The sequence below is a fragment of the Trichoderma citrinoviride genome, assembly GCF_003025115.1.
Source record: "Trichoderma citrinoviride strain TUCIM 6016 unplaced genomic scaffold BBK36scaffold_5, whole genome shotgun sequence".
Taxonomy (NCBI): Eukaryota; Fungi; Ascomycota; class Sordariomycetes; order Hypocreales; family Hypocreaceae; genus Trichoderma; species Trichoderma citrinoviride.
This window is the reverse complement of record NW_020194713.1, coordinates 1,589,445-1,606,028: the sequence shown is the minus strand read 5'-3', so window position 1 is coordinate 1,606,028 and position 16,584 is coordinate 1,589,445. Positions and strand designations below refer to the sequence as shown.

The window sequence follows — 16,584 nt, the reverse complement described above, 5'->3', positions numbered from 1 at the left end:
TACGTACGTTCGAACCCCGGTTTACAGCTTCAGGGAGGAAAAGCCACCCAGAAAACATACAAGGAACCTTCAGCAGGGGAAAGCAAAACCGAGCGTGGGGGGGGGGGGGGGGGGTGTGTAGTAGGTCTCCCAGGGTGCGACCGACTGTTGTCTCCCTCTTTTTCTCTCTTTGCTTTTTTCGGACTTTGCTTTTTCTCGTTGTCTTCGAGATATTTGCTTTTTCTGGGCGTCACTTCTCACTTGATCCTCTTCTCCCCAAACTTCTCTCGACCAGCGGCGTACACACAGCCCGCTCGGGCCGCGTTTCTGACATCGGCAGGGAGAAAAGATGAGGCACTAGGAGAGCGAAAAACAGAGAGAGCTGGAGAAAAGAGAGGGCTGGTGATGTCTCATTAAGCTTACAACCAGTGGTTCGGGGGGGACGGCGGCAAGTTGACGCGAAGCGCCCAGAAAGTAGCGAAACCGGGGCGCAAATCGTCTCGCTGTGGCTTACGGCGAAGAGGCAATGCAGAGAGCTGATAGGCTTGGAGGCGAGGAGGAAAGAAGAGTTCAGCTTCCGGCCGAGATGATCCAAGCATCAAGCATCAAGCATCAAGCACATACTTACCGCCTGCAGCTTGCAGGTGCGGCCGATTGTGGGCAAGAGCTGGATGAGCTGGAGACGGGGCGTCTTCTCCGAGCCTGCTCAGCCTCTCCTGACAGGTAGCACCTGTATCTGGTCATCTCATACAAAGTACAAAGCCCATCTTGGCCCCGTGTCCCAGGACGATGGATGCACTAATGCAGCCAAGAAGGCAGCAAAGGACTGGATGTGAGAAGGGCATCGAGAAAGGCCTCCGTGTGGGATTGGGCAATGGTGGGCTGCTGGCAATTCCCTGTCACTGCGACTCCTCCTACATTCTTATATTGCTGATCCCGGTGAGTTGGTACTGTTAGAAATCAGGTGCAGGGGGCTAATGCTGCCAGAGAGTGCTCGCAAAGGGGACTCGATGTGCGGACTGCAGCCGACACGGAGCGCCGTTTGATAGGCAAGGCAAGGATGTGAGAAGCCTGGTAACGGATGCAGGGGATGAAACTCTGCCGGCCAAGATGGCAGCGTCCGATGCTACTGCGAGGGGTCCTGTCCGTTCCCCGTCTCTTGCCTGACATATGCTTGGTCCAAGTACGAGATCTCGGCCTCGGTTGAGCAGACGAGGCGAGACGAAGGGACGGAAGCTGTCGGGCTTGTCCCCGCGGAGATGACACATGCTCGTGGCCGATGGTAATCTTGCCAGCTGAGAAAGCTGCATATGGCCTGAAGCGGAGACTTGGCATTCGTCAAGGATGGCATCACCTGCGAGTGTGTGCTATGTGTGTACTATCTTCATGCAAAGACAAGATCACAGCGCTTTGATGGCCAGCAGAGGGACTGTGCTCTTGTTTGCTGCCCTCAGATGTGAGGCTCGCTGGCTGGCTGGGCTGGCTGCTGATCGGTCAGCTCCGTCGACGGCCCCTCCGGTCGAAACTGCGCCCGCTCGTCCTTGGGCCGAAGCAACCTCAGACGTGAAATTGGGTAATGGGGGGGAAACAACTACCAGCTCTCGTGGGAGAGGGGAGGGGAAGTAACGGAAGAGGCTCCGAACTCAGAGCCAACAGCAAAACCCAGGCTCGTGATTCGACGGGCCGGCCATGGGTCGAATCAATGGCGGCGCCTCCATTCCCCCCTGTCCCGGCTTGCAACTCGATAGTCCCCGGGCAATCATTTCTTCTCGGCTCCAGGCTGCTGGTATTCACCGTTGGGACGCCTGCGGTTGAAAGTTTGCTATGGCCACCCTCCCCTGGCGACCGTTGAGATTCATCTGCACTCTCAACGATGTACGGCGGACCGGAATCAAAATGTGATAGCCTTTAGGCGAACGTCAGTCAGGCGCCATGGGAAGGGATCGATTGCCCAAATGGCTTTCAACTGTCGGCTGATGTTGGGTAAATACGTGGAGGAAAAAGCAAACATGGAAAAAAGTAGGGGGTTTGTTCAGGCAGGGCTCAGCTGCTGTACGAAATGCCCGATCCAGCAATGAGGGGAGACAGGCCGCAGGGATCTTTCCAGCTCTGTCTCAGAGTAAAAGATGTGTCTCAAACAGATTTACCTTTAATTCTACCTTAATCGTCTCCAGCTCTGATTTTGGTAGGCCTGTTCAGAAAGGCAGACGAAGTTGAGGACTAGAGAATCTCTCGGCAACCTTGCGACCGTGAAGCATTCCTCTTAGGGAGCATTGACTTGATTACTGATCACACTGCATAGTGACTCAACGCAGGACCAGCGAACGAGCAATCTCTTAATTTTAACAGGTGCGAAATAGAACCATTCAGCATCTTGTGTCAGAGGGAATCAAAAGTCTGGGGAACTAGGCTAGACCCTTCGATTGACGGGAGAGGCAAAAACTTCCAGAACGTTAGCTGCGGCTTGTTTAGACTACCCTAGAGACCGGTTGAAAACTAGCGGGCGGGGTGATTTGACTTGATCCATCAATTCATGTCTTTATGCGCGCCTTTGAGGATTCATTTGGTTTGACGCCATTTTGAAGAGTGATGAGATGAGCCTGTGATTTTGTCGCCATATATCTTTAACTGTTAATTTCTTCATATCTACCCTCATAGAAGCCTGTCATCGCTCTTCATTCATTGTACAACTCCCAACTCCAAAGACCCCGCATACCACATATAGGGACAGCTTCACGACAAACCTCACTTCAACCAACAAAAAAAGATGGCCGCCCTCTCAACAACCCTCCCCCTAACCCGCGACTCCGTCCTCCAAGCCCACGCCGTCATCCAGCCGCACGTCCACCGCACGCCCGTGGTCACCAACCAGACCCTCTCGCAGCTGGCCTCGACGCCCCGGAGCCTCGAGGGCACGCGCTTCGCCGGCCGGACGCCCGCCCGCCCCGTCCTGCGGCTGTGGTTCAAGTGCGAGAACCTGCAGCGCATCGGCGCGTTCAAGGTCCGGGGCGCGTTCTATGCGCTGCACAGGCTGACGGAGGAGCCGGGCTGGGTGGAGGGCGGGGGGAAGGACAAGGGCGTGGTGACGCATAGTTCTGGTGAGAACTCCTTGATAGTACTCGTTCATTCAACTTATAGGAAAAGTCGTACTGATGTGATACATGTAGGCAACCATGCGCAGGCCCTCGCCCTCGCAGCGAGAGAACACGGCATCACGGCCCACATCGTCATGCCTCGCATCTCCATCCCCGCCAAGATCGCCGGCACAAAGGGGTACGGCGCAAAGGTCGTCTTCAGCGGCAGCACGAGCGTCGAGCGCGAGGCCGTCGTCGAGCAGGTGGTTGCCGAGACGGGCGCGCGCCTCGTCCCGCCGTACGACCACCCGGACATCATGCTCGGCCAGGGCACGCTGGGCCTGGAGCTGCAGGAGCAGGTCGAGAGGAGCATCGCCGAGGGGGTGAATCCCGCGGGGCAGGGGCTGAGGGGCGTGTACGAGGCGGCGGCGACGAAGAAGACGAAGACGACGAGAAAGGGGCTTGATGCTGTGATTGCGCCGTGCGGTGGCGGGGGGATGCTCTCTGGCGTGGCGCTGAGCTGCGAGGGGACGGGCATCCGCGTCTTTGGCGCCGAGCCTTCGTATCAGGGCGCCGACGACGCGAAACGAGGCTACGAGGCTGGCGAGCGTGTCACGGCGGTGTCTTCGCTGACGGTGGCGGACGGGCTGCGGACGCCGGTGGGCGTGCACCCTTGGAGCGTCATCTACGAGCGGCGCCTGGTCAGCGGCATGTTCAGCGTCACGGACGAGGAGATTCTCAAGGCCATGAGGCTCGTCTACGAGCGGATGAAGCTGGTCGTCGAGCCGAGCGCGTGCGTGCCGCTGGCGGTGGCGCTGTTTGACGAGGACTTTCGGGGTCTTGTCGAGAGGGAGGCGGGCGAGGAGGGCTGGGATTTGGGGGTGGTGTTTAGTGGGGGGAATGTTGCTGTTGAGGCTTTGGGGAAGTTGCTCGCTGGAGAGAATTGACCTGGGTTTGAGTCTCTTTTGTACGAAGCGCTCGTATATCTATCATACCTTGTATAGAGAGTCGGTCTGGAAAGCAAGACATAGGTTTGAAATCAGGGTATCATCAACTCATCGGAAATCTATCCACATATAGAAAACTCAGTCTAGAAAAGCAAAAACACACATTGACATCAGGCATCATCAATTCCAGTCCTTCAACGCCTCGTCCATCTCCTTCCTCCACCGCGCCGCGTTCCTCCTCAGCGTCCAGATGCCGATGTAGCCCGCAACCATGCAGAAGAGGGCGACGGCGGTAAAGACCCAGCCCACGCCCACGGCGTTGATCCAGGGGGCCGCGACGACGACGCCCACGCAGCTGAGGATGTTGCGGACAAAGTTGTTGACGGCGACGCCCGCGGAGCTCTTTTTGCGGACGAATTCCGTGAGCATCGTGGTGGCGGCAGACTTGTCATGATATGCGGAATTAGCGAAGGTGTGATGTTTAGAGGAGAAGCAGACCGGAAAAAAAGGAGGGAAACTTACAAAGACGAGCATGGATGCTGCGCCAAAGATGAAGCTGCCTATGGCTGGAACGATGAAGATAACGCCATAGTTGAGCGTCCAACCGTACACCAGCAGTCCGATCGGGTACATGGTATTCGCCAGCCACATGTTCTCGCGGAAGCGGTCCTCGGGAAGCAAGATGAGCTTGCCATGCTCGTCGTACCGGTTCGCCTTGATGGCCTGCCTCGCCATGATCTTGTCGATCCACCTGCCCCCCAAGATGGACGCCACAAAGTACCCCAAGCCCGCGGGGATGTACATGAGCCCGATGATGATCTCGCTGAAGCTGTACGGCGGCTGCGAGAACTTTTGCTGGATGGAGATGTTGCTGATGAAGAGCGCCCCAAAGGCAATCGCCGCGGTGAAGACGGTGATGAAGACGGGGGGGAAGCGCAAGAAGAGCAGCACGCTCAGCGGGTCGATGAAGATGCGCTTCGCGCTCGCGGCGACGTTCCTCGTGCGCACCCTGGCGGACTCGGCCGTCGTCATGCGGCGGATCGTCGTCGTTGACTCGGGCTCCTCGGCCTTGTGCTTCCGCGCCAGCGTCTCCGGCAGGCAGAAGATCAGCAGGAGAAGGATGACGAGCCCGTAGATGGCGAGGAACCACATCGTCGCCTTCCACCCGAAACCCTGCGCCAGCGCGCCGCCCACGATGGGCGCAATCAGCGGCGCCAGCAGCGGGCCGAGGTAAAAGGTGCTCATGGCGCGCCCCCTCTCGCGCGACTCCCAGATGTCGGCGATGGTGCCGGCGCCGACGGCCTGGACGGAGGCGGAGGCGCCGCCGGTGAGGACACGGAAGACGATGAGCATGGCGATGTTGGCGGAGACGGCGGACAGGACGGCGAAGACGAGGAAGAGGGCGAAGGAGATGATGTAGATGGAGCGGCGGCCGAACTGCTCGGAGAAGGAGGACCACCAGAGCGGGAAGATGGACATGGAGATCATGTAGAGGGCGACGGAGAGGTTGGCGATGTCTTCGGTGGTGTGGAGGGCCTTTGTCATTTCAGGGAGGGCGGCTGCGAATCGATATCAGCTTTGATGGGACTTGGGAGTTTCTTCAGTTGAGAATGATGCGCATACGGTAGAAGATGGATGAGCCGAGGGGGGCGGCGGCAGTGGCCAGGGCAATGGTCAGCGTGATGCCCCATTTCGTCGAGTTCTTGTACTCGTACGGACGCTCGACCTCGGGGACAAGAGCGAGACGAGCCAGGACGCCCCGTCGCTGAGAGCGGGGAATGATGGTGAGGGTGCGAGATCGTGTAGTTGAGGCACGGGATCTTGAACGCCCGGCTTGCTGTCCGGCTGCGTTGGTGTTGTTGTCGCCTGTGGGCTGCGTCGCCGTAGTGATGCTGACGGTTGGGACAAGGGCGTCATGGTGAGGCTCGGAGTCATCATCTTCGCGGACGAGGCTGCGGGCCGTCTTCTTTTCGTCGCTGGTGTCTTGGTCTTCTGACTGCGCGGAGGCGATGCTGTCGCTGGAGGAGTGTATAGAAGGAGGAGAGGGTGTCCGTAGGTCCTCTCCCTTTTCGGGATCGGGTGTTGATGACATGTTGAGTGGCTGTTTTTGATATACGGCGACGAGCAGCTGACGTTGTACTTATGGGTAGGATAACTACGAGGAGGAGGGGCTCGTTCTGGATGATGTTCTCTTGTCACTTCTATGGCTCATATGACATGGACAGCCGTGACGACATTAAAAGCAGATCGGATCTTGAGTGAAAAGAACAGTGAACGAAGAAGAAGAACGAAATCGGAACTGGTCCTTCATCACCACACACGAAGCACAGTCCCAAGGAAGAAAGGGGAAGAGGGAAAAAAGAAGGACGGTGAAGGAGCAAGCACAAGGGTATTTGAAGAAGAAGAAGAAGAAGAACGATGATGACATGCAGACTCAACTGTCTCACAAGGGAAAAAAAAGATGAATACTATGACATACTGAAAAATCAAGAGGCCCAGCCAACCAAGATTGCCGTTTTCCGATCCCCTTCGATTCCCACCCCCCCTTGTTCGTTTGCATCTCTTTTTTTTTTTCTTGCTGTCCTGGTACGGTGAAAATTGCCCTTCTCCGTAATAGGTGGGCCTTTATTCGGATACGCACCGGCTTGGATTCCATGGCCGAGGTCCGTGAAACGGGGCCGACGATAAGAGGGTGGGAAGGCTGTACTTTTGGCTTGGCTACGGAGTGCTTGGAGAAGGTCTGTCGGCGAGGTTTGGGGTAATTCTAGTTGGGGTTGATGGCTTGTTGTTGAATTCGACTATACCTGTATACTCCTGATAGAGATGTTGTATAAGTCCGTGAATAATGATGAGGAGCTTCGTCGCGTATCTATCTCTTGCAGTTACACAAGAGGAAGCAGACACTTCGGAGGCAAATGGCACCTGCAGTCAGCAATCTACAGTACAGTAGTACAGTATGTCCTTCGTCCATGCAACAAACATGCAGGGGCACCGCTTAAGACGTGCCGCTGGGAATTAGCCGGACAAGGAAAGCAAGCAGATTTTGATGGATTATGTTCCACGTCCAACGCCAGTACGTGTGGGGCAGTATGTAGACTGGAGGCTGACAATTGATTGGCATAGTAGTACTAATCCATACGCCATTAGTCACGGAATCATTGGGGTATATTGCAAGTTGAGGTGCTTGGGGTAACTTGAGTTGGGGTCGATTGGATGTCTTGAATGTTTGAACTTGCAGATGAAGACTTGAGTTTCAGTGCTTGAGAGGGATTGAGCAATTTAGAGTTTGGTGAGTCTAGTGTTTTGTTGGCACTACATATCTATTATACTAACTGAGTGTCTCGATCTAGGTATCCTAAAAACAAAAGGTGGGCACCTTCGTGTTAGTGATGGCGTGGGACAGTCAGGACAAGCTCATCTACCCATACACCCAAACAACGATACTATCACCTTTCTATCGTGTAAATATAATCCTTCTCCGTTCACAAGGCTTTCTGAAATAGATCAAATGGCCACTATGCAGAACAGCATCACTCGTGAAAGGCTCGATCTAACGAGCTAAAAGGGAGTTCGTCACTCTTGTGTCTCAGCCCCTTTTGTCATCCAGGGTATTCCGATCAGACGATAAAGTAGAACAAGCTTGTGATATGAAGTTGACCGGATACCAGCACAATTCTCCGTTTATAGCAAAGCTTTTAGAGACTGACATTCATTTGAAACCATCGAAAAGGGAGCGTGAGCAAAAAGATCAGGTGGCAACAAGCCAGTTCGAGACATCCTCCTCGCCCAACTCGACTGGTGTTTGTACATGCAGGGGCCCGCCGTCGTGTGACCCGTCAGACATGTGTGAAACCATGTGGAATAGGATATCCAGTATCCAAGCTTTCCCATCATAAGTGAGCGAGTCTTTAGTAGAGTCAAGGAGATTCGCGGGTGATGCATGTAATTCGTGAAAGACCGACAAGTCACAAGCTCCTCAAACTGCTAAAACGCAAATACAACCTCATTCTCTCCTAATGATTCTCCAAGAGGTCAACATCATACCCGGACTGACATCATATCTCTAGGTAAGCTGTGGACAGGAACCGATGGTGGTGCCATCTTTGCTGAGAAGAAGAACGAGCGAATGCAAAAGGGATGCACCAAATACGGCACGTATATTATAAAACAGCCGCCGGGGGAAGACGTGAAAGCTTACAAGGGTTTCTCAAGGTAACATTCTGCTTGGGATTGAACTACTCTGAGTGCCTGAGTCCAAGAGTTCGGTGGACTTTGTTCACGATTCCTTTGTGGTTGGCTTCTGCGCGAACAAGTCGTCGCAGCACCACTTGTCAAACATGGGCTCTAGTTCTGTGATGGACAAGGCAATAGCTTGCTTCGTCAGAGTGACCGGCAAACTTGGTGATGCTCCAGGAGCACAAGTTCATTGCTTGAGAGTGAAACTTACATTGACATACGGGTCCAGGTAGGAGAGACAATGGCCTACGGGAAAAGGCCGAGCCTTCACCAGAGCATTAAGCGCCACAGCTCTTCGTGAAAGGGCTTCATGAGCTCACGGCTACCCGCTCAATGGTGTATCGATACTTGATCGATACCATCTCGACGATGACTCGGGCATAACCATGGCCTACTAGCAGCTGTCCTTGGGAGCAATACCGATGCCCAGATGAGCAAGAGAGAAAAGGAAAGAAGGAGAGGAAGGAGCTACGATGGCAGCTGCCCGACCTTTCGAGCCACCGCTTCCAGTCCCGTGATCTGAACAGTACCTTATATGGGGTGCGCATCGGAATATCAAGATTCTCTTCTTCTTCTCAATTCTTTAGCTTATCCATCCTCTCATGGGCATCCAGGCCTGGTACCTTGTCGGCTCAACATCTCGGTGGCAACACGATGGCAGCCGCAGAGGAAGAAGAAAACCAGCACTCCGAAACGCTCCTCTGGGCGATTCACATGTGCTTCAACAGCAAGATATACGCAGACGTCAAGATCCGTCTGGGCAGCGTTGAGCTTCCAGCACATGCCATCGTGCTTTCGGCACAGAGCGACTATTTCAAGGCGGCGTTGAGGTCTCCCATGAAGGAAGCCACCGAGAGGAAGTTTGAGTACAGCGAGGGCAGCATGCATGCGCACTGGAGGGTTTTTGAGTACATGTATAGAGGGGAATACTCTGAAGATCCTGCACAGCCGCTGCTCCCGATTGGTTCGTCACCTTTCCTTGTGCGCCGTTCGCTGTCCTTCAACGACTGACCGCATCCTGTCTAGCGGACGATGAGGAACTCATCAAAGACATTCGCGTGTACCAATTGGCCGACTACTTCAGAGTGGAGGGCTTAAAGGAATATGCCCTGCAGAATTTCGAGTCAAAGATCAAGCACCTCTGGGTCAGCGAGAGCTTTGTCGACTGTATACGAGAGGTGTATGGGGCAACCGGCCTGGGCTACGAAATGAGAAAGGCAATTCTGCAGATTGCGCGCAGCCACTTGGGAGAGCTGTGGGAGAAGAGGGCCTTTCGTCTGCTTGTTCGCGAGGGAGGCGACTTTCCGATGGAGATGATAAGCGGATTCATCAACAAATGAGTGGCCCGAGACGACGACGAGGTTGGAGATGCGCTGGCCGATGCTAAACGGGACCTGAGCTTGGAACCGATATCGCAGGAGGCAAATGTGTGCATGTTCATGCTGACAAACACGGACATAGCAAAGCATGAAGAGGAACTCTATGAAAAAAGAATTTGACATCAACAACTGAATGGTATTTGGTCAAATCATTGCAGTAATAAAGTGTTTTATACAGCAGTGTCGCTTCTGACTATTGCCGGCCCTCTGACTACCGGACTAGGCGATGCGTGGGCCCCGATCGGAGCTTGAAAATCAGATCTGACTGTACCCGCTCTCATCCATAAGGCTCATAATTTGATCTCATACTCCATTCCAACCTCACAACTCGACGCTCATTTCAACCACAATAACTCATCCCAAACAGACACAATCCTTACTCAACCGCAAAGAGATAAACACAGAGGGAGAGGATATAGACACAGAGTGACAATGTCCCTCACAAACGGCTCCCCCGAGGCCGCCGCCGCCGCCGCCAGAGACGCCTCCTTCACCCTGGCCTCGCTCCCGGCGGCGGCCCGCAACGAGGCCCTCGACGCCATCCACGCGGCGCTGACGGCGGCCAAGGACGACATCCTGGCGGCCAACGCGCGCGACCTGGAGCTTGCGCGGAAGGCCGCCGCGGACGGGACGCTGACGCAGGCGCTGGTGTCGAGGCTGGACCTGGGCAAGAAGGGCAAGTGGGAGGACATGCTGCAGGGGATACTCGATGTGAGGGACCTGGAGGATCCGGGTATGTTTTGGCCATCATGGCTACAAAACTTACAAAAAACCAGTCAGATGCTGACAAGCAATAAAACACAGTCGGCAAGACTCAGCTGCGGACGAAGCTCGACGACAACCTCATCCTCGAACGGGTGACGTGCCCCATTGGCGTCCTCCTCATCATCTTCGAGGCCCGTCCCGAAGTCATTGCCAACATTGCCAGTCTAGCCATCAAATCCGGCAACGCTGCCATTCTCAAGGGTAAGTGCTTCTTTCTTTCTCTCCCATCTTCACGCACGTTTCCTACAAGATTACTGACAACATCATCGCCAACAGGAGGCAAGGAGTCTACGGAATCCTTCGTCGCCATCTCACAAGTCATCTCCTCCGCCCTCGCCAAGACGCAGGTCCCCAACTCGGCCATCCAGCTCGTCACCACCCGCGACGCCATCCTGCAGCTGCTGAGCCAGGACCGCAACATCGACCTCGTCATCCCCCGCGGCTCCAACGAGCTCGTCCGCTACATCAAGGACAACACCAAGATCCCCGTGCTGGGCCACGCCGACGGCCTCTGCAGCATCTACCTCACCGCCACCGCCGACAAGGACAAGGCCGCCGTCGCCGTCGTCGACGCCAAGACGAGCTACCCCGCCGCGTGCAACAGCGTCGAGACGCTGCTCGTGCAGGACCAGGCCCTCGTCACCATCTGGCCCGGCGTGGCCGCCGCCCTGGCCGAGAAGGGCGTCACGCTCCGCCTCGACGCCGCCAGCAAGGCCGCCCTTGCGGGCTTCCCCTTCCCCGAGGGCAGCATCCAGGACGCTACGCCGCAGGACTACGACACGGAGCACCTCAGCCTCGTCCTCGCCGTCAAGACCGTCTCCTCCGTGGACGAGGCCATCGCCCACATCAACGCGCACGGCTCGCACCACACAGACTCCATCTTCACCGCGGACGGCGCCGAGGCGGAGCACTTCATGAACCGGGTCGACTCGGCCGGCGTCTACTGGAACGCGTCCACGCGGCTGGCGGACGGCATGCGCTACGGCTTCGGCACGGAGGTCGGCATCAGCACCAACAAGATCCACTCGCGCGGGCCCGTCGGCCTCGACGGGCTGACGATTTACAAGTACAAGATCAGGGGCGACTACCAGCCCACGACGGCGTACGGCGAGGGCGAGGGCAAGAGGCCGTGGAAGCACGAGAAGCTGGCTTTTTGAGGGGGGAAGTTGAGAAGGGAAAAGGGATAGCCAAGGCTTGCGGAGAAGGGGAACCTTGGATGATAGTACTACTAGTACTACTCCGTAATCACAGCTAGTCAGGGGCAGGAAAAGTTCGAAGAAGGAAAAAAAGGTCTACTATTGTCCGGAGCAGCTTGGATGGCTGTTGATCTGCTCCATTGGGGTTTGTGACTTTCCTTGTTGGAGATCGCGGTGAAGCCCAGATCGGCGAACGCTGAGCCGCTGCGGAGAGATTTCTCCTGGAACCAGGGGAAGCGGGCAGGAAAATGCTACTAGCTCTCCTATAATGGCACATGCCACCAATACATTCAGGGCAAGTCATAGTCTACGTTGTAGTACAAGTAGAAACTTGTCTCTAGTACAGCTTCATTAGCCAGGATCTTTACATACATCACTTCATTCTGCAGCATTTCAAGTAGTAGTACTACTACTTACTACATCTCTCTCCCCAGCACCCTCCTGAGTGAAGACGAGGGAAAGAAGCAGAAAGAAAAGATCCTTGAATGCTCATCCTGCCCGAGTCAGGAATAGAAGGAGAAGAAGAAGCAACAGAAAAGAACAGAACGCTTCTTCCCGCCCCAGCTGAATAGCCCTTGTCCACGGACAGGGGGGGTCAGCACGCAGTAGGCTGGAACGTCGCGCCGCGGCGACGGCGACAATCCCGACGCTGTCCAATGTTTGCCAGACGAAAAGGGATGTCGGTCTGCATGCAAGTGCTTGTATTGTACTGTACGAAAGCACGAAGTTTTATACTGCCCGAGCTCCTCGTACACGCATCTCGTATGTACAAGACGAAGTCCTCAGAGATATGGGACATTGGCTTCCATTAGTCTGGTTGATGGTTGGAGTCACATACTGATTGATTCCATTCACCCAATTGCAATCAGCTGACCGGGACTTTGCCGTAAGAGTACGATGACTTCCACAATTCGCTCTCCAATTCGTCGGACGTGCCGTATCATCATCGTATGTATCTCGGCCTCTTGCACTCGGAGTTGCTTGGCTTGAGCGCACAAATGGACAAAAGGTACAAATACCTTGTCCTGCTAGCAACTTCCCACCATTTCGGAGGTCATCGGTACAGGTGAGTTGTTAGGGCTCTGCAAGGCCAAGGCTACGCTCGGTCTAATAAACGGCGTGCTCGTCTCTTCCAAGTATTGCCCATATATCGCAATCTTTCTCTGGAATACGAGCGAAGAGCAGTCAGAAAGAAGAAGACACAGAGGAAGAGAAAAGAACAAGGAAGAAGAGGAAGAGGGCCAATAGCTTGGTCTGGCTGCTCTCCTTCTCGTATCCTATTATGTGAATCGTGATATCGGAGCGCGCCGTATCTCGTCCATTAGTTGCAAGATTTTGTCCTCCTTTTCCATCTTGTGTGTTCTCGCTTTTTTACGTGTATTGCCTTATCGGCCTTTGTCCCTGTGTTTAGTAACCGGCTTGCCGTCTTAGTAATACCTGCATACCGGTTTGCTTGCCGTCTTGAAGAGAAAAGGGCGGCCCGGGCTCTGTGATACCTGTGTCACATCACCGCCTCTTGGCGGCCCGTCCCACCACGCTCCGTGTACCCAAGATACAAAGGCGAAAAGGTCAAAGTCACAGGAGAAGAAAGAAGCATATAATCATTCTCCAGATCGTGATCCCAGATTTCTCAGGAGCTGAAAATTTGACAAAGAAGACAAAGGAAAGGCAAGGGAGCTCACAAGATTCCACACAGATCAATGCACGTCAACAAGGAAAAGGACGGCGGCACGTCGGAGAGAACCCCAGCCGTCCTGTCAGCCGGATCCATGTCTGTGACGCTGGACGCCTCAGTCAGATAGATGTGCCCTTGTGCCCCAATAAGAGCAGGATCAAGATTCTGACAGTGTCATCGAGGAAGGGCTGGGCCGGCAATCGCGAGCGGCTGCAACTGTGTAGTATCACCGCCATCACCTTGCGTTGGTCTGTGGAAAGTACAGATCAAGCTCGCTTGTCGATGGGATGCTTGTGCGTTCGAGCACCTTCTCACACATGTGAATCCGTAGGCAGTGCAGCCTGGCTGGTGATGAGGCGACAAACAACGACCCATGTGATCGTGAAAATAGTTGCCCTGTCTCTCTCTTCATCCAACAGTGTCTCGTGCCCAGACGTTCTATCTCTCACCACGGCGCTATTGGCACGGGCTGCATCATAGCCTCGAGGAAGAGAGCTCGCTTGATCGAAAATGGGACCGATACGAGGCACGTTTGAATATGGATGGCCTTGTTGCCTCTGGCCTCTTGGCCTATGTGAACCCATTCATTGCCCGCGGATGGATTGGGCTTGGCTTACACTCATCTGCCCAGTTTGGGGCCGAGGCGGAGGGCAGAAATCTTTTTTTGGAAGCCAATGGCGTCACTATTCAGTCGTTGTGGATGGGAAATGTCGCTGATTTTCCTTGGTTTCTTTGTTCGTGTTCCTGTGCCCTCTCAGCCTCTTTCCGTCCTCTTTCAATTTTGCCATTCACCATCACCAATGGAACACAGTGCGATATGTCGTGGTCTCCTTTACCCGACTGCCCTGTGCCTAAGCATTGATCGTCGGTAGGATGGGGGCGTCGCAGGGATCCGATGAAGAGGCTTATAAGCTTATACACACTGTACGGCGAAACGTTGCGTCTGGTGCTCGAGGCGAAGCCCAAGCAAAAAGATTCCCCGTAGTTGTCATGGGGAAGAGAAAACAGGCGAAGGGAAAAAGCTCGTACGAGTACGTACCCAAGTACCGAACAGCACCTTCCTTCGGGCGACAGAAAACGTGGAGATGCAAAAACCGGGGGCATTGCGCGCCATGACGTGATATTGGCCAATGACGGCCCGGCATGGCCCTCATCCTGCCTGAACAGGACTGGCTTCGACCGTGTCAGGACCAGTCAGCTGCGAGCGCAAGAGGGGAAGAGCGAACAGAAAAACGGGGAGAAGCAGCAACCATCGCACTTTCCTCGCTGCTACTCCAGCTACTAGCCACACTCGGGGCCTCGGCCAGCGAATAGAGCGGACGGAAAGCTCGTATTTGCTTCTCTGTCTCGCTATCTCTTTTTTTATTCCCTCTCTTTTCCCTCTCCTCAACCCATGCAAAGATGCTCAGATTGAACGACTGACGGCATTGTGTGGCGCCCGGCGCTTGCACAGGAGCCACCGCCTGTTCTGCATTGCCTCTTGGCGCCTGTCATCGTGGCCGCACCCGAGCCACGCGTGGCTGGCCAGGTACCGCTACCTCCGACTACAGCTGCGACGGCGGACCGACAGGCTAGAACGTCGCGGTGGGCTGTCGGCCCATGTATGGACCAGGTATCGCTACTCAGCTTGAGACCGGGTCCTGGGGCCTTTGGTGGGACGACCAGAAGGGACCCCTGGTTAGCACCGTGACGGTTGGGGGCCCGACTCTTGCTGCATGCTCCCTTTCTTCGCTGCCTCCCGTCTGCACTGGTCTGAGCCGGTACGAGTATACGAATGGGCTGCTATCACAGGAATCCCCGGTTTTGCTACCAGACGAGGTCTCCAATGCTATGTGTACATGTTGGTATCGTCCTCTACACGCATACGGGATTCATTGCGATGGGCTAACAGCTGACACGATGCACCTTGGCCAGCGCTGACTGTGAGTAGGACAAGTACTTCCCACATCTAAGCTACTCGCAGCGAAGCACAGGAGACATACGGCCGACGTACCGCGTGGGCGGCCAAGCGGCAGGATCCAGCACCAGTGAGTGGGAGAGGCGGGAAAGGCCAGGAAAAAGGGAGACGGGGGCCTTGTCTCTCGGCCGCCGCTACGCCCAACAGGCAGGTACCGCAGCCCGTACCGGTACCAGCGCCTGGAGAGCACCTGGAGCTGGAGACCGCTTGGGATCCCCGGCACTCGAGGGGGACCCTGGCCGCCTCCCTGCATGTGCCTTGTTTGGCTTGGGTTGCTGGGAAGGACGAACAACCTCGTATAATCAAGGCATACACATGGCACAGCACACATGGTATATAATCATGTCCTGTCCTCGCACACCTCGTCCGACTTTCTGCTTCCGGACCAAAACTCCAAACATCTACTACACTCGCTAGTATACCAACAAGCCCCAGCGTCAGCTGTACTCTCGTTCAACAGCCTGCAATACCATTACTATATCCGCCTAATATCTTAATATCATCCTCATCCCCCACGCCCGTTTTATTCTCAAGACAGCAAAAAACACAAAACAACAGACAAAATGAAGACCTCCGCCGTCATCGTCGCCGTCGCCGCCGCTCTCGTCAGCGCCCAGGCTCCCCCCGAGGGCACCAACAAGGTGTCCTGCGCCAAGCCCAACGCTGCCTACTGCATGGGCGGCGATATCATCCTCCGCTGCGACGGCAACAGCATTGGCACTGCCGGCCGATGCTCCGACAACGTTGCCGGATACCCCCCTGCGGGCGGTGTTGCCGAGTGCTACCAGAGCTCCGAGCTGGCTGGTGATGCTGCCTGCCAGAAGAACGTACGTCTTGCTCTCATGTCAGATCAGATGGATGACCTCAAGCTAACATGTCAATGACAGTGCGTCGTCTACGCTCAGCCTTCCTTCACCCTGCCTGCCTCTGAGTGCACTCCCAGCTTCACTGCCTCTGCCACCGCCGCTCCCACCACCCTGGAGAGCACCGTGGTTGCCACTGCCACTGCCACTGCCACCATCACCTACAACGCTACCATCCCCGTCGTCATCTCTTCCACTCCTGCTGCTCCTGCTCCTCCTGCTGGCACTGGTGTCCCTCCTCCCCCTGCTGGCGGCAACGGCACCGCTCCCAGCGGCACCAACACCCCCGTTGGCCCTACCACCACCGGCTCCGGCTCCGGCCCCAGCACTATCCCTACCGGCGGTGCCATTGCCAACCGCGCCAGCGGTGCTCTGGCCGTCATGGGACTCGTCGCCGCTTACTTCCTGTAAGCGAGCATTCCCTTTTTGCTCGCCTTGCTCTGTCAAGCAGAATAACGTTTTACGACTGAATTCAATATCTCACAACGTGTGAGCATGTTTATGAAATGTCTT

At 55.3% G+C, this 16,584-nt stretch overlaps 5 protein-coding genes across 5 annotated transcripts; 4 read left to right on the top strand and 1 right to left on the bottom strand.

Annotated features, from left to right (window-relative positions):
* Nucleotides 1–2,746: 2,746 nt before the first annotated feature.
* On the top strand, nt 2,747–4,000 carry BBK36DRAFT_159431 (pyridoxal-phosphate dependent enzyme; the record flags this gene model as incomplete). Its single annotated transcript, XM_024897684.1, has 3 exons — nt 2,747–3,077; nt 3,147–3,412; nt 3,500–4,000. 3 exons carry the CDS (start codon nt 2,747–2,749, stop codon nt 3,998–4,000), a joined length of 1,098 nt encoding a protein of 365 aa, XP_024751008.1.
* Nucleotides 4,001–4,180: 180 nt separating this feature from the next.
* On the bottom strand, nt 4,181–6,092 carry BBK36DRAFT_1164368 (MFS general substrate transporter; the record flags this gene model as incomplete). The annotated part of the gene is made up of 3 exons (XM_024894638.1): nt 4,181–4,444; nt 4,523–5,559; nt 5,624–6,092. 3 exons carry the CDS (start codon nt 6,090–6,092, stop codon nt 4,181–4,183), a joined length of 1,770 nt encoding a protein of 589 aa, XP_024751007.1.
* Nucleotides 6,093–8,890: 2,798 nt separating this feature from the next.
* BBK36DRAFT_159429 (hypothetical protein) lies at nt 8,891–9,576 on the top strand (the record flags this gene model as incomplete). The annotated part of the gene is made up of 2 exons (XM_024897683.1): nt 8,891–9,200; nt 9,263–9,576. The coding sequence occupies 2 exons, from the start codon at nt 8,891–8,893 to the stop codon at nt 9,574–9,576; spliced, it is 624 nt and encodes a 207-aa protein (XP_024751006.1).
* A 275-nt stretch (nt 9,577–9,851) lies between these two features.
* BBK36DRAFT_1135116 (gamma-glutamyl phosphate reductase) lies at nt 9,852–11,881 on the top strand. Its single transcript, XM_024892531.1, is given in 8 exon segments — nt 9,852–9,926; nt 10,037–10,348; nt 10,420–10,581; nt 10,657–11,541; nt 11,633–11,666; nt 11,726–11,758; nt 11,829–11,838; nt 11,850–11,881. The coding sequence occupies 3 exon segments, from the start codon at nt 10,048–10,050 to the stop codon at nt 11,535–11,537; spliced, it is 1,344 nt and encodes a 447-aa protein (XP_024751005.1). The 5' UTR covers nt 9,852–9,926; nt 10,037–10,047; the 3' UTR covers nt 11,538–11,541; nt 11,633–11,666; nt 11,726–11,758; nt 11,829–11,838; nt 11,850–11,881.
* Nucleotides 11,882–15,771: 3,890 nt separating this feature from the next.
* BBK36DRAFT_1168063 (hypothetical protein) lies at nt 15,772–16,482 on the top strand (the record flags this gene model as incomplete). The annotated part of the gene is made up of 2 exons (XM_024895126.1): nt 15,772–16,035; nt 16,096–16,482. 2 exons carry the CDS (start codon nt 15,772–15,774, stop codon nt 16,480–16,482), a joined length of 651 nt encoding a protein of 216 aa, XP_024751004.1.
* Between the last annotated feature and the right edge of the window lie 102 nt (nt 16,483–16,584).

What these genes read in the sequence shown, in the direction of transcription:
- BBK36DRAFT_1135116 (XM_024892531.1), top strand. Translation starts at nt 10,048, where the DNA reads ATGTCCCTCACAAACGGCTCCCCCGAGGCCGCCGCCGCCGCCGCCAGA. An exon ending in GAGGGACCTGGAGGATCCGG is followed by an intron (nt 10,349 to 10,419) that starts GTATGTTTTGGC and finishes AATAAAACACAG; the next exon opens with TCGGCAAGACTCAGCTGCGG. An exon ending in CAACGCTGCCATTCTCAAGG is followed by an intron (nt 10,582 to 10,656) that starts GTAAGTGCTTCT and finishes CATCGCCAACAG; the next exon opens with GAGGCAAGGAGTCTACGGAA.